General features: G+C 32.8%; 2 protein-coding genes across 2 annotated transcripts; one reads left to right on the forward strand and one right to left on the reverse strand.

Moving 5' to 3' along the window:
- Positions 1-426: 426 nt before the first annotated feature.
- Positions 427-20,826, reverse strand: LOC144421082 (transmembrane protein 134-like). Its single transcript, XM_078111298.1, has 8 exons — positions 20,544-20,826; positions 18,568-18,713; positions 15,930-15,976; positions 15,458-15,535; positions 11,804-11,880; positions 10,591-10,635; positions 10,236-10,289; positions 427-2,929 (listed from the first exon to the last, which is right to left on the reverse strand). Exons 1-8 carry the CDS (start codon positions 20,611-20,613, stop codon positions 2,850-2,852), a joined length of 597 nt encoding a protein of 198 aa, XP_077967424.1. The 5' UTR covers positions 20,614-20,826; the 3' UTR covers positions 427-2,849.
- Positions 4,428-9,567, forward strand: LOC144421079 (uncharacterized). The gene is made up of 5 exons (XM_078111293.1): positions 4,428-5,311; positions 6,557-6,695; positions 7,155-7,355; positions 8,047-8,198; positions 8,460-9,567. Exons 1-5 carry the CDS (start codon positions 5,164-5,166, stop codon positions 9,440-9,442), a joined length of 1,623 nt encoding a protein of 540 aa, XP_077967419.1. The 5' UTR covers positions 4,428-5,163; the 3' UTR covers positions 9,443-9,567.
- Positions 20,827-22,266: the final 1,440 nt, after the last annotated feature.

Below are 22,266 nucleotides of genomic sequence, written 5' to 3' on the forward strand. Positions count from 1 at the left end.
AAAAACTATGAAATAGCTGATAATAAGTATTAGGGACCAGAACAACAACAGTGTGCAAAGTCTTTGGTATAAGAAAACCTACACATCACATTGGGTTCACAGATTGGAGATTATCGGTTTAGGCAATGAAAAGTGTAATATATTGTGGGGTATGATCTTGAAGAAACCAATATCTACTACTGCAGGTCTACAGAGTTTTGCATTGCGGTGGTGGAGTTGGCAATTCCTTTGAACAAATTTATCAAGCTCTCAATAAACTTCCATTTCAATCAGGATCACAGGCTCACAACTGCTGACTGAAATGAAATAGTACAAAACAAACCAAAGAAATTTAATTGACTCGTTCTGCTTTATTTTGCTAAATTATTTTATTACATGAAATGATAGGATCATAACATAGATTTAACTATATGTATGCATGTATAGAAAAAAAAGCAACTATTCAAAACTAGAACATGATTTTACAATTGTTGAAAGTGGAATACAACCTAAAACAAACATTGAAGAAAGGGGCAATATATATTAAAGATAGGCAAATTGTGCAACAGGCTTCACACAATACGAAGAACAAAAATGACAAAATTTCATGTGATAGTCTGAGAAGCATTGATTATATTGGCCCTACTAAGTCATATTACAATCTACCACACAATTACATGCCTATGTATCAAAAATAGTCGATACAGGAAGCACAGATACACAAAGTAATAATTTGAACAATTATCAGGTAGCGAGAATTCATGACGACGACAATGTAATAAAAGACAGGCCCATCCATCTTCTAGTCTAGGAATTGTTCCGCCTATTTTTCGAAAATATTATTTATTGACTTATTGACACATTATAACTTCAGTACCTGTGAAATTACAGTAGTTTCACAACAGTTGATAAAGACAAACAGAAACAGTGTTTATGCCCCTGTAATTCCATACAAGATGAAAAACACATTTATTTTATAGACCGGTAAATCGGTAATTGGCAAGCCACTTTAATTTTAGCCAGACAATAAAGTTATTATTTGATTTTAAAGTTGTGCCATTCCCCAAGAATGCAAAATGATGAAATCTTGCCACTTCATCTACCGTCGTATTAAAAAAATATCAAACTCAAATTGTTCGATTGAAGTATCCTTGTCGCAGTTATGGTAGATATTACTCCACCCCACAAAAAGTTCAAGTCCAAAAGTATTCAGATACAAAACGCAGTAGTAATAAAACATACTCTCAAAACAACATGACAGAATTGTGAACTATCGTTAGAACGATATGATGTTATAAGATATTATATTTATAAATCTGAAACCAGAATACAATCGATCAAAACAAGGATGAGAAGAATAATTGTTGTAATAATACAATTCTCAAAAACAAAACATTAGAAAACTTTTGTGAAAAGGCAATATATGAAACAATACATATCTAAGAATACAAGAGTTATTATCAAAAATGAGCCATATAGAGTTCTGATTAGAAAACTATGTGCAATCTTATTTTGACATGTAAAGGAAAGCATTAGGACTGAGTGAATATGGTGTCAAAGCAATATATAGCATGTGAAAGCAAATTACAGTGGCCATGGTTTATGTGTGTTTATATAATAGTTTTCTTTTTTATTCAAATAGCTCGTTAGGAGTACAGAATGAGTGCTGGCTTCACACACACCTTTTCTAGATTTTTAAGTTACCAAGCTGATCCCCAGCACGCACAAGTCAATTTAAACTTCAATATTTCAATGAAGATCTTGATTTACTATAAATGGCGCTAGGTTGATTCATGTTCAGGTGAAATCAAATCGAGTTCAGGGTTTGGAATAGAGCAGAACAAGTTTGAAATTCTTCAAAAAAAAAACAACGATAATTTGACTTTTCCTGAAGTAGTGTGAAGATGGTGATCACGTTAAAAACAGCCAATTTGTACTATTCAAAATGGTGACAAAATATGAAAAACAATTCTACGCTTTTTGAGCAGCTTAAAAATACACAATTTTACACATTTGTTATTCGAATATCTTGATATCAAGTTACCCTGCCATAGCTAGATAGATACGAAACTTGGCATATAAATTCCAAATACTATACGCAATAACGGAATGTAATTAAACATTTGATGGTAAATACTTCCTTGCTGGAACAGAATTGTTCCGGCAATGATCCAAAAATCATCAGAGATAAAGGATCATGTATGTCAAGGGTGTGGACCCTGTTGCTGCAGTGACATTTCAATATGGTTCTGGGAGTACTTTATCACATGCACAATGAAAAGCACTATATATGTTAAGTTTCATTTGTAAATCATGGAAATCCCTATGAAGTGCAAGCACACTCATGTGTTTCGGAATACATCGAACATTCGCCTGTTAGATGGCATATGCAATTAAATGTCTGTCCCTTAATAAATGACCATTAAATGCTACGAAAATCTATTTTATGAAAAATTGTGCATTTATTTTCGGAGGTTTAGTCTTCATTCGGTCCTTTTTATGAAAGTAAAATATACGTGGAATTTAGGAATCAAAAAAAATATTGATCACTTTGGATATTTTTCATATGGCATCAGACCAATTTTATATTCAAGTTTTGTGGGGCCGCTTGAGACATTGGGTATGATTTGCTACTTGAATGATGAGCTTCTCAATGTTAATTATAAGCAAGTTGAACAGGCAGAATCACTCTTTTTTGATAGTTTTTGTTCGTCGCAATGCACCCACTCTTTTTTGAGAATTTTAGTTCATAGCAATGGACACAGTGTTAATATTTCATTTCAGAATGAAAGAGTATCATACATGCGCAAACACATCATGTTGAAGTGCTGCGGCAACATTCTATAATTTGCTTCGTGAAGTTTGGATGATCAGTTGAAAAGTGGTAAATTGTAGAAGCGGAATCCTCTCTTCCCTTTAACAGCACAATACACAGCTATCAGATGGTAGACTGCAAATAAAAACAATAGAACGGTAAAGAATATTATGAAAATTGACTAGTAGTAAGGCCACAAACATTCATTCGGCTAGATCACTTCTAAAATAAGCCAATATTATGCTACCCGAAGATATGATACCATAATGATGGACTAAAGACTCAGAGGTATATAAATTATTAGATACCAGCTGGAATAGATCAAGCAAATACTGTCAGTGAAAACAGGTGGAAAGCAGAAAATTCCACATAAATTGTGATAGTTTTTGGAAAAACTGCTAGCAAAAAAGTCCATGCATGGAGAAGAAATAACTGATGAATATGAAAATCTTATGGTACAAGAGGCCACGGATGTTCGCCTTATCAGCTCAGGATAAATCTCCTCCCATGGGATAAATATAAAAGAATCTGTTGGAAAACTTGTTGAGGCAAAGAATACAGAAAAATGGAAATACAGAGGAGATATGATCAGGTATGTGATATAAAAAGTATGATTAAAATAGGCCAGATATTATAAGATGATCAGGCACTAACAGTTCAGAATGTTGAGCAGACTAACTTCTTGACTTCAAAAATGAATCGAAAATTTGATAAATTAATTTCATAGCTGATAAATAAACGAAAACAAGAATTCTATTTGTTTATTTCTGTACTACTCACAGGCCAAAGTACTAAACTAAACACCTCAAACAAATTTTAAAGATGTAAAAGATTAATCAATCACATTTCCTTTTTAACAATTTGACACATACACTTCCTGGATGATTCATTTCTCAAACAACCTTAACCTTTAGAATGTATTTGTAGAGTATTTACTGGTGAACTGGTCATTTTGTTTATATTTGTAATGTTAGATTAAAAAGTGTATGATTCTGAAAATGGTAGCATACTTTTAAGAAATACCATCAAATGTCCCAACGGAAATGATGAACGGAACTTCAGGGGTGGCAGCTAAAATAGCAGTACAAATGTATGAATATTTCAATACTGCGTATGCAGCGATATGCTTATGAAGCGTAAAACTGTACTGATTTGGGCATGACGTATTGTGATGATATTGACCAGAGACAGATCGTACTCTGATCTGTGAAAAAAAAAACTCTGAATATAGTATCTGTACGGATGGCTGTTAATACCTTTGTAACTTTATTTATCTTTCTCAATTACTTTAGTATGATGATTTTCATGCAATCTTCTACCATTCTGTGGTTGCGATTTAAAGATCTCATATAAGAGTTCTGACCAATCCAGAAGGAATACGATACTCATTATTTAACCGAGGGTGTAATTATTCATCTATGCTACGCAACGAAACTGATGCTTCCAGAATGTTACCAATTCAGCCAAAAGTGACTGCTCATCAAGAGCATTTTTTCGGAAAAAGGGTGCAACTCGTGAAAAGAGAATTGTTACATATGTTTTACAGCTCAAAAAATATTTTTGAAATGAAAAGCGATCATAAGTCCTTCAATGAAATATGTATGACAAAGTATACTCAATCATACAGGAAGGATGTTCATAAAGTCCTGTGATTTCAGGACTTTTTCAGTTTTTGTTATGAAGTCAGTTCTCAATATATCCAACCAGGTTTGTTTTATTTTAATCAGTGTTAATTTGAGTTTTTAGTTGTAAGACTTCATAAATACCCGGTACTACCAGATACGAGTAAAATCAAGAAGGCCCACAGTTACATCACCCACTTATATAAAACAAAACTTAAACAAACCATTTACATAATTATGTAAAAGCTTTCATAAAGCATTGTTATAGGAGAGAAGAAGGCAATTTCGTCTGCTCATCAAACTAGCTTCCTCACAGGAAGTGCTCTGTGTGTGGTGATCATTATAGCGACGCAGTGCACGTTGTAACAAGCATTGTGAAGCACAGCATATGGTGCATGCAGGAGGCAACAAAATACAACACAAATGCATGTTGCTGAGATAACGTTTTCTTTGATGCAGTTGTTTACAGTGATATAAACTTCAGGAGAATTAGATTCAAGATCGGATGACTATAACTGAACTATTTCAGGAAGTTTAATGGAGACTTAGTAAGATACATAACAATCGAAGTTATTCAAATGACTATGTAGTTAGAATGTACATATTCAAAAGAATTTACCTACTATGTTGAAAATATTGGATTTTTTTCTGATTTGGCATAGCTGATTCAATCTAGGTGAGGTGATGGTAATTAAGGATATTAAATTTTAACAATTTCATTTCAACAGAAAACTAAACTTAAGTAGAATGTCAGTCACAGATCCTCTCATTAAAAGCTTGAAATATTTGATTGAAGAATTTTACTCTGTTGGTGAAGTGATAACCGATGAGAGTCCATATTTGGCTTCATTTTGTCAGACAATTGAGCATTCATTTACACAAGGAATAAAGCTAGGTAAAACCATATATAAATATTCTTCTCTAGGTCAGAAAAATGAATATTGAATTAAAATTCAATTGATCATTTTGATTGAGCAATAATTTTTTGAGAGAAAATTTGCTCCAGGCAAGGTCATGCTCACTCACTCAGAGTAAATGATACTCATCTCTGAGCAAAGTTAATGACGACCACTGAAATACTGGATCACAGGGGTGTAGCCAGGATTTTTCAAAGGGGACCTTCTAAAATTTATAATTGCCAAGTTAAATTTGGCCAGAAAACGTGGGTTTTCAAGAGTCTTAGGATCTAAAAAGCATTTCAATCTATCAATCTGTAGAGATTGATGTAAGACTTGAAGCTTTACAATACAATAAGTCATACAATAAGAAAATGACTATGAAGTAATGAATACCACATAGCTGATGTTCTAGGGAGAAAAAATTGGTATATAGCAATTTCATTGCTGAAAGAGTACACCGACCGTGAATGGATGAGAGTGGTCTTTTTCATTCTATATATATGAGTAAGAGAAAAGTATATTGATACTCTAAATAGGGATCATGTTCTTGTGACTTTGTTTTATTTATTAAAGGGTCAATCATTACAAAAAAGATCATAATGATTTCAGATTGTGTTACACTGATGGCAAATATTGAGAATGCGAATATGACATCATGTGTATGCTTGTGGTTAGAATATATGCTTGAGCTCAATAGAATAGCGTATATGGTATTCATGTGTTATTAATTTGGTAAATATAAATGTATGATATTCCGACAATTTAATGTAGTGGCTGAAATTGGTTATGCGTTACAATGAATTTTTATAAAAGATAGTTTTTCACAAAATAACTCAACGAATATGGCATTTTTTTAAGCAAGAGGGTTCTACTTCTATTAGGCCCGAACCATTTCCAGTCGGGTGACTTCAATCAAATTTATGATACCTCTGGTAAAAAGGTTTTGATCTAATTTTTAACATGTTAACAAAATTAGATTCATCATATTTTTTGATGTATGCTTATGCCCAGAACTATTCTCTGCCTAAGCAGCTAATGCTGGTATGAAGTTAAATGGAATATTTCAAAATGGCGTCCAACCTGGCTTATTATTCATAAACTGGGTGAGTCCGTGGGCATGGAATTTGATCCACAAGGCAGACGTGCCCCCAAAATTAGCCAACCATGATATAATACTTGAATCCTATACCCACAAGGCCACAAATTAGCAACTTCCAATAACAACACATTTTTTTTACTAGGAACATGGGATTTTCTCAGATCAGATGGACAAAGTATGAGAAGAAAACAATTCTGGAATGTTCTTGAACACTTTCAAACCAATGGACCAACTCCACTTAATATATCTAGTGCAATCACATCTGCTCAACAAAATGTGAGGTAGAAAACGAGTTAATTGCTCAAAGAGATGAGAGTTAAATAATTTTGACTGTTACCGGTAACTCTCAAACTGTTAATGCAAATCAGCAGCTCCCACTCCAATTTAATAAAAATTCAGAATCTTCAGAAAAGAGTGTCGGTTTCATAATAGCATTAAAAATTTCGTTTACAAGTCAGTTATTCAAGACTACTGTCTATGGCAAAATTTGCCATTTTTGGGGCTGAATCATAATTTGAGTCAAATTTTATATAAACAAATGAATTTGCATAAAATTAGATCCATTTAGAATTGCGAATAAAATTTAAAGCAAGAGAAATACCAAAATATTAAGATAAGAAAAGTTATACGAAATTAAGTCAATTAGGTATGGATGTTGATGAAATTAAATTTGTTTGGCTCGATTATCGACATTTCGATAGCCAAAAACTACAAAATAAACAATATTCCGATTACAAAAGGTTGAAGCACGCAGACGGACGAGTACGACATTTAATTCGTCATTGTTTGGTACGAAAAACTCTACATGTGGTCGTCGAGTTTCTCATTACGAGAAAACATGATCTCGAAAGCCAATGGTATTTCTCAAATGATGATCAAAACAAACCACAAGGATTGGGATTGACAATTATCACAAATGAAGCTTTATGTGAACAATTCAGGTTTAATTTTTTTTCTTCTATTTCTGGAATATTTTAATGGGGCAGATTGCAGGACTTTTTTGAAAAAGTAAGGCGTCAACCAGGGGTGTGAAGTTAGAGTTTGTTTTTTCAATATTATCAGAGTCAGATTTCCAGACTTCATAATTTTCCACAGAAAATGAGCTTGAGGTTTACTTTTTAAGCATCCTCAACGGGCAATTAAAGAAGCCGAGTCTAAAATGTTGCGCTTATGAGTTGAACTTTTTTTCTACCTCAACACAAGAGCCAGAACTCGAGTCAAAATCTTTGTCAAACAGAAGTCGGAGTAATTTTTGAATAATTAGGTTTTGAGAACCCTAACTTTAACATCAGCTAGAAGTGTAAAGTCACAACTAGCATTTAGTATGATACATTCATAAAGACCAACCAACAGTATCCCATATAAAGTTAATTAGAAATTGTGTTTACAATCAACTGTTGTTACATGCAAAAAATCCTTGAATGACAATAAATGACACTTCTGCAATCTATGATTGGTAATTTTTTGTATCAAATAAATTTTTTGTAAAAAATTAACTTTACGCTCATGCCAATTACATACCAGTACTATTTATTTGTAAATGTGCATGCAGAAACTGACTGATATGCCATATTTATTTACAAAAGTCCACTTTGTTATAAGAAGCAAATTTTCATGTAATTCTCATTACAGATCGTTACTCCTCACTGTATCAACGTCATTGACTTTTGAACTTGATCAAAAAAACTCATATTTCCTCGATCATACATGGAACATACCTGATATGAGAACAGTGGAATTTGTACCAACTCAAGAACTAGGACTCGGCATTATTTACATTGATGGTTAGATAATTGGAACAAAATTGTGGTACAAGGGTATTAGATTGTATTACAATGTATCTTTTCATGTCCAAACTAAGAAACCATAGAACATCACATAGCCTGACCATAATGATTTGATTCTGATAAAATGTTTGGTTTGGTAATAAACTAATAAGGACTTTAATATAACTTGCTTGCAAAAGTGAAAGTTCACTATATTTTCAACAAAGGTCGCTCTCCAATTATAATTCATTATATAATGAGACTTATTTTTTTATGCAGGGTACGGAATAATCACCAAAACAAAAGAAGGGAGTGTTGCTGCTGATGCACCAGATATAGGCGTTGGCGACATATTGATAGCAATGAATGGGATTCAGCTATTCCCAGCCATGACAAATGGAGAGAATGAGATAATGGACATTTGGAAAAAATGCAGGAGAAAAGAGAAACCTTGCCGCTTGACCGTGATAAAACCACGTTGTCCAGCAACAAGAGGAGTCTTCAATCCGATACGAAGAATATTATCTGAATACCAGGATGTAATGGAAGCATATTACGACAAACGACAGAAGAAGATCGAAGAAAAGCTGAAGGAAGCAGAAGAAAAAAAAGCTATGTCTCTTTCACCTCTATCAAACGATAAAGGAAATACGCCAGTTGCCGACAAGTCGGGCTGTGGTACTTATTCTGTAAAATATGTGGGTGAGGTCCACGTTGGTGAGCATGGAGGAATGGGGCAAATTGAAGGGGTAATTAAAACCGCAGTACGCAAAAGATCACCCTTGACAATAATCAGTGTAATTTTGGACATCACAGAAATAGGGGTGATCACAAAAAGTGCAAACGGACAATGCAAAAGGAACAGCGGAAACGCTGCAGAATTATCACACAATGGTTACAAAGATGAAGAAGCATTCCATGATCTGCAATCAATGACTGGTACGAATCGACCAAGACAAAAAAGTATTCCGTTGAGTAAAATTCCATTAGAAGAAGATGATATTCCAAATGATATTCAGCTTTCAATATTAGCAGATGAAATCGGAGAAGACTTTTTATTTAGTCATAAATTCGCAGATATTTCTAGTTGTGGAAAAATTGTAACCGATGAAAAACATTTTTGTTATATTGCCGGCGACACATTTTGTACTTTATCGAAGCAATTTTGTGGTTATGTTTTTGAAGCCAGATCTGTAAGTCAAGCACGACTGATACTGAATAATATTTATCAAGGTTTTAAACGTACAACATTTTTCATGTAAAATTTTGTTTTATCTCAAATGTAAAAGGAACTATTTTATTTTGTGAAGTATTTGTTCTTATTTTATTTAATATTGCAGTTACAATCATTTAACTGTTGCACAAAAATAAAATGAAAAACAGTTAACTCGTTTTCATTCTATCTATGCGGAGGTCAGACCTTTGTATAGTATTGTTCAAGTAACTCCCAATAATCAATGTTAGCATTTTATGAATTCGGATAATCAAAATGACTGTTATGTGTTACTGCATAGTGCATATAAATTTTAATAGTCACATGACAGGTTAAATTGACGCTATCCATCAATTTTATTTTGAAATAAATATATTTAAAATAAGACTAAATGTGAACGCATAATGAAATCATGCAATGCTAAAATATTCGGCACTCCCGTAGTATGTGCAACAAGATGGCGGACACCTGAACATAGTACGGTATATGTACCAGGTTAAGGTTAGGCCATAATTCTATTCAAATTTTCCTCATTTTAGTTCTATTACGAGTTCGGGGACTAGCCAAGTGACTCTCGTAGTATTTGTACCTGAAATTATGGCCTAACCCTAACCTGAAAAGTTCTGGTGTCCACCATCTTGTTGCACATACTACAAGAGTACCAAATATTTCTATATCAGCATCCCAAGTAGGACTATTGTTTATTGAAAAAACCAGCACAAATTTTATAAAATAGTAGTCTGTGCCGATGTGATCAAGTTGCTTCCCTGCACTTAGCTTTGTTCAGAGCTATTGTTGGAGCCCCCCAATGAAACAAAAATTTAATAGAACGAGTCACTTACCACCAGGAATAAAGCAGACAGCACCAATAACGAAGAAAATATAAATTGCGCTCACTGAAAAACAATAAAAGCACCGTAAGAAATTAGTATAACTATGGTAAGGCAACCATATTCCAGTTGAATATCAATAAAATTACCACATCATTATCTCAAATTTTTTGATAATTCAATTTAAATTAGTATAGAAGAATCAGAAAATAGCATAACTTTTTCAATTGAGATATCATTCCAAAATATGCGGTAAATTAACTTTGCATTATTAATGGTTGATTTATTGTATGACTACTACTTAACTATGTTACCTCACATTTGTTTTCTAATTAAAAAAGTAGACATTGACAAAAACTATACTCACAATCAGCATTAATTGCTTCAAGGATAACTCCAGTGATACAAAGTCCTAAATTAGAAAAAAGTAAAATATAGAATCAAATTCAAAGTAAGATTCCAGATTCATGAAAATCCAATATGTATGGTCTATTAGTATAGAAATTCTGACATGCCAGCCTCATATCAAGCTTGCAAATATCATTTCTGAAGGTGCCCAAACTTCCTCTGTATTCAAAAAATTTGAACTCTTGTTATTTTATACAAATATACCATTTCAAATTAAAAAAAATTTTAGAATGTAAATTTTCACAGTTTTGGGATTCATTTTTGATTTGGAAATTTATAGAATGGAATTTATAAAATAGAATTGATGTAGCTCACATAATTCCTAAACGACAGATGCTTGAATAAACTGTGGTTTGGGAAAGGCACTATTTTTAGTTATTCTTCTTTCAAGCATAAAACCACAAGTGTATGTGACCTGGTTCAGAGTAGAAAATACAACAATAAAAATCTTCTTGTCAAGAGCAGTTGATTTTTAAGGGTTCTGAAGATGAGAACCTAACAGCTAATGACACCTACTTAGACTATGAACAAGTGGAAGTGCTCCAAGTATTCTTATTGTGATGGAACAGAAATGAGTGGGTTTAAAGACTACTACTGTAAAATTTATTTGGACTAAGGCCATTCCTAGTTTTGATGTAATAAATATTAATAAATACTAGATTGAAATAACTCAAACTTGGTCAGCGTTTCACTGAGGGCTATAAGCAAACATTGTGATAACTATTAAATTAGGTAAATCAACTGTGATTCGCCTAAATTTTTGCCTGTAATTATTTCTTTACTTTCATTTGTTGGCATTTTATTATTAAACATTGTGAATAAAATCACTGATAAAAAACTCTTAATAAAACAATGGTTCTTGGTATATTTGAAAAATAATCACCAAGAAACCATACTTCATCAGGGTCGGGGATAATCTTGTAAATCAAAACAAATATCATTTTCCGTTGACTTATTTCCTTTTCAAGATATTTCCTCGAATACTAAGGCAGGAAATAATATCAATATAATGATCAAGAAATTAGATGACGGAACAAAAGTGGAACAAAAGTGAACCGAGCAATTGTTCAAGAATTATATATAAATAATACATTAGGTTGCAAAAAAGTAGAAAAACAAAGCAAATTTTCCTCTGTGAAAAATTTATTACCAAAATATTATTTAATTATTACCTAAACCGATGAAAAATAAAACAAATGAAGCAACGACAACTTTCCAGTGTTCTTTGACTTTAGGATGTTGATACCACCTGAAAAATTAGAAGAAAAAATGACTAAAGCACTATTTTATTAGTATGTTACATTAAGAGATGCAAAATTAATAACACAATTCTTATTGGAAATCTCAAAAAGTTGGCCCAATCTCCAAGCTCAAAAATCCTACAAATCCATTTGAAATTTTGTTAAATATGTTTCAAAAAATCTTCGATCACAAAATCTTATATGAATTTGCTGAATTTAATATAACATAAAATTCAGAAAATAATGTAGATTCAATAAAAGTGCAAAGCTTGCGCATATCCAGCTACGCAAACATCAGTTTTTCATTATGCCATGATCCAATGCATTATAATGTCATGTCAGACCACATAATTCTAAAGACTTTAGTAGTTCTATACAAGAATTGGCAAACACTATCAAATAAGCTTTTCTTCATGTTATTTAATTAGGGTTTTAGACTGACACTGGTGGTTATGGCTATTTATACACTTCCCATATAAAGCTTGAGTCATGTATTCAAAGGACTCTTTTCAAAAAGTACAGTCTTGGATTAGGAGGTTTGAACAATACCTATGTTATAATAAGCATAAAAACATGACTGGTGTATATCTTGCTATAGTTTTAATTTCAATTCAGCTTCGATAAGAAATTTTCTTGTTCGAAATGCGATTGATCTGATCACTGTCCATAAATTGCAAAATGCAGTTAAGATAAAAATGAATTGTCTAATGAAGATGTGCGTTTCAAAATTGTTTAATTATTAATAATACTTATTTAGATCCTAAATCGAAATTAGTCAAATCCTAATTCTTTTCAATGTAGAATAAATTTTAATACAAATAAAAGATTCTTGAAATACATATAAGCTTATCCATTTTTTTACACGACGCTTTTTGTTCTGAACAAAACTCTGCAATCATATCCACTGCTGGTAAGAAGCTACTGCAGTTTTGAAGAACCAGAATTTTCCCAGTTTATCATTGTATACACAATTCACTTCACCCTGGGTGAGGTGGTGGGCATGGGATTTGAACCAGAGATTTTAACCGATGATGTCATCATAATTAAGTCGAACGCTTTAACCACTACGCCACCAGGTCAACTGAAATGATCAAGCAACGGCTAAACAACCAGCATCGACAAATGTATACGAATAAGTAAATGCAATTTTTTAAAACAACTTTTTTGACAAATTAGAAAATCACTAAGATTGATTCTTCTCAGAATTTATGTCCATTGGAAATTACTATCACAAGTTGGTGTTCCTTATTATACATTGTTATTTAAACTATTGATCCCTACCAGTAGGTAAAGTGTATCATACATATAGTCCTGGTTATGTATTGTCTCTTGTTTATGAATGAAAATTTAAATTTGTCAGGGTATTTTAGACTGGTCAAATTTCTTATATCAATAACGCTGACGTGAGGCATTAGGGAGGTTTAAATAGATGTAGTTATTTTAATAGTATAAGCTGACGAAAGCGTCTGCATTGTGCTGTATGCTACTTTCCATACAGAAGGTAGACATTACGTTATTTTATTCTCATCACTTATGTACCAAATACACTAAATACTATGGTCATAATATAAAAAAAATTGTGTTAGTGTGCAGCACGACTCAATGAAAAATAGACCTACCATACATAAAATATACACAAGAATGAATTCAATTATAGGAGTAGTTTCAAAATACCAAAATGTAAGAATAAGGACAAAACCTGCGATGTGATTCAGAGGGTTCTTGGAATGTCATGATAATCAGCGAACCCATTTTTGTTTTAGACATTCGATGACCGCAGTGAAAGGTAATGTGAACCGCAGATGAGCTGACGTTTTGAAATTTATATATTAGAATTATGTATAAAGTGTGTAATTTTAATGTAGCTTACATAGTGACACAAGCTGGTAAATATGCAATTTCTCAAGTTGTTCTTATCATGTATATGTTATGTTTTTCCTTATTATATTGCTATAAGTTTGGCAAGGTTTTCTGAAATGATGGAACCTGTCGTTAGTGAGTTTGATGCAAATCCCATCACTGTACATAACTACTCAAATGAGTACTTGGCCAGAAAAAGTAGGTAAAATGTACATGTTCACCATATTTTTATTCTAAAAATCTAATATTTTAGAATTGAAAATTCAATTCAATAATAGAAACTCATAGATGCACATACCCTCGTAGAATATAAAAAATAGATGTTTCAAATTTAACAAAGAATGACATCTACATTTAATTTTCAATTATTATGAATATCTATTGTGTTCTGGATTATACAAACAATAAAACTGTTATTGCAGCACATTCCCGACCTGCGAATACTGTAATTGATACCCCAGAATAGAAAAGAGAAATATAGGCTACTGTCCAAACTGGTCAAGCCGTAAATAGGGTGAACTCAAAACAATGGGGTCACACCTAATACAGGAGTACAACAAACTTCACATTACGATTACTTACATTATGAATTATGATTACTATAAATTATTAGTTAAAAGTACCTTATTGTGAAGTTTCTCATATTATATTATCTGCTAAATGCTAAATTTATGTTAAATTCAGTTAAACCATAATTAACAAAAATTAATCTTTTCCATTTTGTCTAAGAATATCAAATTGAGCAATACTAATATTAGAATTGCTATACATCAGGATATGCACTATGCCCAGGGTGCATAACGTCCTGTAATAGTTTGAGGAAAAGAACTTTGATGTGTTCCATGCAACTAAAGGTGAGCATATAACCGTTACATTTTGATATATACTAGTCTGGTACCTACGGTAAATAAAAAAAATATGTGGACCATAAAAAACACCTTTAACAATTTCAAATTTAGATTTTATCAACATAAAATTCAATCTGTTTATTGTAATTTTTAAATTCCTAACTTCCTTAACTTCTAAAAACTCATGTATTAGAAAGGAAATTTGACATAATATGATTAACATCAAATTACGGCAAGGAAGTTTAAAAATATACTGATGCACATTTAATCAATAGGACACATGACTTGGTTTCTGTGTATATATATATACGATCATCAAGTAGCTGAATGTCTAATATTGTCAGTCACACTTCAATGTTAATTTTACAGATTTGAATATTTGATGTCAAATTTTAAATGCGGGCGGATATAAGAAGTGATATTTTTAGGAAATTTCGGATAGTGATGCAGTTCAAGTGTGACGAAGCAAATAGTTTAAGAACCAATGGTTTAATTCAATACAATGCTTAACACAAGTGCTTTAAACAAGGCTCTACACGAGCTAAACTAAGGGAAGCTTTTCGAAACATCTGATCCTGCATTATTTGTTATATGTGTTGTATTCACCCAGGCTTATGAAGTCATTCAACCAACCAACAAATTGGACGACACAGAATGACCCACACATACGAATCCAAGGTCATTTGGCACATATTCAAAAGAAAACATAACTTCCGTGCAAAGTGTCCTAGATTACAGAAACTTTTCGGTACAATCATGTACAAACAAAAGTTCAAGTGTTAAATATATTTTCTTCATTTTTGTAAAAGTGATTTTACAGTGGCATAAGAATATTCAGTCATATATAAACAATCAAGTATTAAAAAGCATTTCCTACCTAACCGCAGTTGTTGCTGAAGACGCATTGCTTGTATCGAGTGACCAACTACTTCCCACCCTTTCACCATCAGCAAATCTAAAAAGCCGGGCGTGATGTATAAGTATATTAAAAAAAAAGGGCACATTTTGAAATAGTTGTGTCTTGAGATGGCCAAGTTAATAAAATCTGATTATCAGATTTCCACTGCTTGAATCAATAATACAAATGAAAATTGTAAAGGGTTTGAAGCATTAAAACTTGACTACAAATTATGGTGACAACACTGGAGTAATTGTGAATAGTGCAATACTTTCTTCTGAGGCCATATAGCAAGACTGTGGTATGACTAAATTAATGTGACTCATTCGTCATTGTCACCCTTTGCTAACAAAACAAATTACAAAAATGAGGAAATACAAGTTAATTGATAATAATATGATTCAACATTACTTGTAAAAATCTAAACCAATAAATTTTTAAATCCACGTACTCGATTCTTACATCCTGTGTTGACGCGCTTTCAACTTCGTTTGGATTCTAAAAAATGATGTCATAAAGTAAATAAAGTATCATAACAATAGATGATTTACAAAGCACTTAAATCAAACAATACGCATTATTTTTTATTTTAAGAAAAATGAATAATTCTATTATGAAAATCTTGGCAGTGCCGTAAGTAGCTAATATAATAAAATAGTGCATCAAGAAACGACATTATGGGTGTCTCTATTTTAGTTTTAGTCTGCGTTTTTTTTCTAACACAAAAGAATGTGTGATAGAAAATCAGTCTGATATTCATTTACCAATGACTTTACATTTGTTATTATTGCATTACCCAGTACATAGTAGGTAGATAATGCTCAAGTAATGCTCAAATCCATATATTAATCCTAAGTTAGGGAATGGTTTTTAGGTCAATCTATGCTTATTATAGTTCCATAAACCGTTTCAAACTATAAAGATATTAATTTTTTTTCTTCTACGTTCATAACTGAAACATACTAGTACCAAATTCAATTCCACGACATAACGACACAACAAAAACAAGCAAGGTACTTGCTTGGCACAGTTATATATCTTGAAAATAGATTATATTACACAACATTATAATAATAAATTTCAAATGACAAAATCTATAGATTTTCAGTTTCATATTATTTTATTAAAAATGTAAGGAGATACCCCAGACAACAACAAGTGTTATGTAAAACCACAAAAGATTACAAGACAGACAATCTTATTAATGAATAATCCCAAATAGAATTTTTCAATTTGTGCTGTTCAGCATTGTTATTTGGCATAATTCAGCAATATAAAACTGATGGTAAAGAATAAAGAAAAAAGATGAAACATGTTTTTGCAAAGCATTATGATGAAAAAACTCAATTCCAAATGCTCAATTCTGCAATTACAGATTATTATCGTCGAATACAATTTGACAGATAAAATTCTATGACATATCCTATGTCATAAATAAACGCCAGAGGTAACTTCAAAATATGCTGAAATAGGCAAACACTACTTCAGATACCATTGCACAGAGCATCAAGTGGAATCCTTTTCACAATCAAGCATTTTCAAAGAGTGATGTATTTCTGACTAAACTACAGTACAAATACACTGACAAAAAAGTAACAAAGAAAGATTTTTGCTGTTTCCAAAAAGCTATTTTTCTACATACTAGTGCCTCATTGTTAATTGTGTCCAAGTAAATAAAGGTCCAAGATAAATGAAAAAGCTGCACTGATATCTGAAATACTGGACTATATTACATTCTTGTTTTAAAAAAACAGGGAATATTCTGACCTAGTATTCACATTTATAAACTGATACTCCCTAACAAAGAATATCATAAAGAGAAATCTAGAATAATGTGAAGGCAAAAAAGCATAACACTGCACTTTCAATGCTGATATATAGCCTACAATATATCCTAATAATATGTTTTATAAAATGAAACAGACTAGCTCCATATTCTATTAAATTCAATGGCAAAAATATGCGAGAGAGTGAAAATATCCTAGGTGATTGTCAAGCCATGAATGTAAATGGGAAATAAAATTGGTAGTTTTGGAAACAGTGCTATTGAACAGTGTAAGGTATGAGGAAATGTAAGTTGTGTCATTGGAATCATAAATAGGGCAATATGGACAAACAGTGGAAACAAAAACAGGGCATAGCCTTATGCCCACTGGGTGGTATAAATCCACTAGTAAATCCATAATTAACAAATTGGAAATGTTTCACTCAATAGGACTTCAAATGTGATGAATGATTATTGTTCACTATACCTTGACTATAATTGTTCACTTTCAGATAATATAAAAAATTTTAAGTAGGTATTATTTTCCCATTTGACTAACTTTGTTTACAATACATTAAAATGCATGGAACTTATGAAGAATGCAAAGCGTCTACAATATTTTGTATGTATATAACTCGCAAAAAATAAACACTAAATACTAAAGGGATTCTCTGCAATTAAGCTTATATTATTGAAACACCTTGATGGTGGAGAAATTCATAAAAAATTACATCATGATAACCCATCTTTAAGCTATTGGGTCTATTACATTAATTCTTTCTCATTTGACCAATTTCTAAACATATTTTAGTTTTTAAACTTTCCCATATTTTGATGACTCTAATTTATATGATCATTAATAATCACTGGTAAACTAGGCCTATTACATAAACACATATATACCAACGATAAATTTGGTCAGCTCAAAAATATTTGTTTTTACATTCAACAACAGCATATTTCAAAGCTGTAAAAAACTGCTTGTGCGGCACAAAATTACTTCATTTGATACCATTCTATGCAAAAATATACTAATAGGAATTCTTCTCTGTGAGCAGTTTTAGCCAACTTAATGATGACACATTAGAAGTAATATTTGTGGCCTAGTGGTGGTTTAAAGTAGAGGACACCTAATTAACTGTTAACAATCACAGGGTAAAATCTAGGGTTCAAATGCCCACCACCTCATTCAGGGTATATTGAACTGACCGGGCAAATGTCCCATAAAAAATTTCTAAATGTTAAATACCGATAGTTAAAAATCACAAGTCTTGAGAACTGGAGGTACAAAAAATAAAATAGACAAAACATCATGTTAAATTACCTTGAATTTTGAATAACTGTCTCGCTGCCGACTCTGTGTTAATTGAGAAGCAATATCACTCGGTAGAACCAGTTTGTCAACAAGTTTGCTTCCTCGTAGTGGTGTGCTCTCTCCATTTGTTTGTGTTGGAGATATTGGAATTGTATCTGGAAAATTGTTGTTATAGGATAATAATAACGCACAAACTAAAAGGGAGTGCAATATAAAAATCATCTGATTTACTAACGGAAAACAATTTAGCTTAATTCTGATCATGTGACGGTCGATGCACATCATGATTTATTTGAATTATTATTATTGAGACAAATATGGTGCGATCTGGCGCATCTGTCATTGTGCCAGACGCCTTTGTTTCATAGACAAAAGAAATTCAACTTCTTGAAATCGTAGAACTGTGCTCTAAATGGTTTAATGTAGTGGTTCCCAACTGGAGGTCTGGAATTTTGCAATGTCTGTGACGACCGTGAGCATTGACTGCATGCATCATAAGAAATTGAAAGAGCCAAATAAAACTATCCACTATTGTAGACTTGCTGTAAGGCAATAAATTAAAGACAACTCTATACAGCAGAGTTTCCCAAACCTTTTGGGCCGCGGACCCCTATTTGAGAATCCTTATTTTGACGGACCCTCACGCTTTGCCGTATTTCAGACTAGCCAACGAGCAAAGATAATGTTTCATTTACAACACAACACAAACGAGATTAATGTGATGAATCAGGTTGCTTTTCACTACACAATTTTTCGATTCTCGGAGCAATTTGTGACAAGCAAACCTATAGATCGGACAGCAAGGGTCAACCTGTGTTTTATCATCATATTTATAAGAGTGAAAATGCTGCCTCACGAATGTAGGTCGTTGCAAAAGAATTTTAATTGCCTTTTCTGACAGCAATGGATATTCGTCCGCAACGCCCAACCAAAAATATGGAATTTCTCTTTAATTGAACTCAATTATTAATAAATATCGATCAGACTTTCCATGTCATTGCGGACCCCCTCTGCAGTTGGACCCCAGTTTGGGAAACCCTGATATACAGTATAAACCATGTTACATGGTAACACAAGATCTCGCTTGTACAGTTATATGACAGAATGTTGGTAACCACTGATTTAATCTGTTAAATAATTCAGTTAGTATCAACTTCAATTTTTGGGGGCTAGTTCACTAAACGCTGTCAAGTACTTCTAGTTCGCGTATCATAACCATTTTCGCATATGTCATTTCTAACCCCCATGTTATGTAAAAATTACCTCAATACAACATCACACAGTGACAAAATAAGGCCCGTCACAAAGCATACAGATTGTCGTCTAAAATGTGCAGACCATAACCCAAAATCAACCAAGCTATCACTCTCGTTCTCTTGTTGTAACGATTCGATATGAGAGAGATCGCTGGCGTAAGCGAGTTCGTTATCGTCGGCGGAGATGCCATTTCGGACGATAGTAGCTTTTCTTTGGCAAGCTCTGTGACATGATTGTGATGTTGTATTGGCGTAACTTTTAGATGACGTAGCCAGGTGGGGATTATGAATATGCAAAAATGTTTGAGCCACGCCAACTAGAAGTACTTACGGCGTTTAGTGAACATACGCCAATTTTTGTATATCTAATGCTGTGTTGACACAAATACAGAATTCCAAATTCAGAAATTAGTTCAACAAATACAATTAAATATCCAGATATCAGAATATACATACTGCTGTAGTGACATAAGATATATTCCATGTTAAGAATTTACTGGAAACTTGTCGAAGCAGTCATTTTAATTAGTTCATAAATGGCATCTCGGTGCAAAAACACAACAATACCTGACTCTTCATCTCAAACTAAAAAAATTTACTTGCCCAGTTATTACTGTATTATTACTATTCTGAATGAGTCAAGGACTCTACTAACAATTTTTTTTTCATTTTATTGATGTAGACTATATATACATTGATCATGAAATATAAAACTGTAGGTACACCAACCTTGCTCGACGTTTGTAGCTAAGGTACCATTCAAAGCATTTCCATTTGTTGACTTCTCGTCAGCCGACATTCTTCTCTCTGTCTTTATATATTTCCGCGTATTAAAATAAGGTGGGTCAGAATATTATGATTTTCAAATATCAACATTTGACATTGAATATTTAGGCCTAGCAAATTATATTGATCTGTGTAAAACTGAGCTAGGCTATAACGTTACGTAAATACGTTTCAAGTGTTTGTGAGGGAGGCCATACCAATAACGCATTTTCCGAACGATCAAAGAAGAATAAACAAGTTACCTGCAAGACACAATCGCAGCATACGGGAGGTGGCGATAGAGAACTTGATTTTACCGAATTGTTCATTTTTAGGATAGGATAGGATTTACATATTTATCCCGGGGGAAAGGAAAACCGATAAGACGACCTAATCATATGGTGAACCACGGCTTCTCGTCCGGTTACCATTCCAGGTCGGGTATGGGATTAGTTGGCCAGTTATTTGTTTTTGGAAGCATGGACTTGATGGTAGAGGAAGCCATAACGCTTAGCACAATGCGCCACACCGCATAATCAGAAAAGGAACCTATAAATTGTTTTGTAAATTCATGTTGTTCTTTTCAATAAAGATAAAATCGTGAACGCTTATATATTTATAGCTTATTTTGATTCTACTCATCACAAATAAAATAGATTTCAAGCAATAACGAGAGAGTACATTATAAACGAGGGAAAAAGCAACGCCAGAGGAAATTTCAGCTAAGATCTAGAGATAAAATTAAACAAGATGGATGAGGGGAACTGTAGTGATCAAAACAGCTCTGACAGAGTAGTAGAGTAATGTAACAAGTGGGTAGTCGGAATTAGAAAAACGTCAAAACGGCGAGCAGTTGAATGAAAGTAGAGATATACCCAGAGTCAAATTTAAACGATGACTCTCGGCTATGCCATTTGCAAGACGCAGTTGTATTTCATATTATGAAAATGTTAACAAAACTTTACGTATCAGTTACATGGCCCGCCAGTCTAGATGGGCCCCCGATTCAAAAACCTTGCCCACCCCTGATCTAAAGCAACGGTTGGCAAACCGCGGCTTGCGAGAGTTTTAATGCAGCTCTTCTCGCTAACATTATTTACCATCTAAATTTAACTAAGAGAAACTGTAGTGTAACAGTTTTTTAATTTATTAAGCGATTGAAGTAGTTTTCATCATTGATTGGGACAAATTATGTTATAGTATGAAAATCGTTGTAGCGTGGAATTTGTGCCTCCCTGATCTATAGTCTTTCAGTAAAGATTCTCAAAAATCTGAGAGCTGTTGTCCACATCCAAACGCAAACTTTTACTTCAACTAAATACAGATTAATCTTATATAGCAACAATTAGTGCACTTTTTAGGGCAAAGCATACATTGTGCGCATCTCGTCATAGTAAAATAGTCGTTCACACGTACGGTGGAATCCATAGATGCCATAATTTTTGACAATCTACTTCCGAAGAGCACTCCCCATATATATATGCATTACAATTCGTTATAAAGAGCAAAGAAATCGCGTAACAAAAATTATAGGCAATTTGAGCTATTTCTATACCCTTGATAGGATATCTTGAAGTGCAGACTTTTGGAAAACTTCTAGTCGTTTTCTCAAATTAACTGCTGCATTTTGTCAACCCGTATTTGACCCACAATCCTGCCTTAATCGGCAGAATATTCTGTGCATTAG

Source organism: Styela clava, chromosome 1, assembly GCF_964204865.1.
Source record: "Styela clava chromosome 1, kaStyClav1.hap1.2, whole genome shotgun sequence".
In the NCBI taxonomy this organism is placed as follows: domain Eukaryota; kingdom Metazoa; phylum Chordata; class Ascidiacea; order Stolidobranchia; family Styelidae; genus Styela; species Styela clava.

Excerpts from the sequence above, each read along its gene's own strand:
- LOC144421079 (XM_078111293.1), top strand. The coding sequence starts at position 5,164 with ATGTCAGTCACAGATCCTCTCATTAAAAGCTTGAAATATTTGATTGAA. Across the intron at positions 5,312-6,556 it reads TACACAAGGAATAAAGCTAG|GAACATGGGATTTTCTCAGA; the intron begins GTAAAACCATAT and ends TTTTTTTACTAG. Across the intron at positions 6,696-7,154 it reads TCTGCTCAACAAAATGTGAG|GTTGAAGCACGCAGACGGAC; the intron begins GTAGAAAACGAG and ends CGATTACAAAAG.
- LOC144421082 (XM_078111298.1), bottom strand. The coding sequence starts at position 20,613 with ATGTCGGCTGACGAGAAGTCAACAAATGGAAATGCTTTGAATGGTACC. Across the intron at positions 15,977-18,567 it reads ACAGTTATTCAAAATTCAAG|AATCCAAACGAAGTTGAAAG; the intron begins GTAATTTAACAT and ends ATCATTTTTTAG. Across the intron at positions 10,636-11,803 it reads TTTATTTTTCATCGGTTTAG|GACTTTGTATCACTGGAGTT; the intron begins GTAATAATTAAA and ends TTTCTAATTTAG.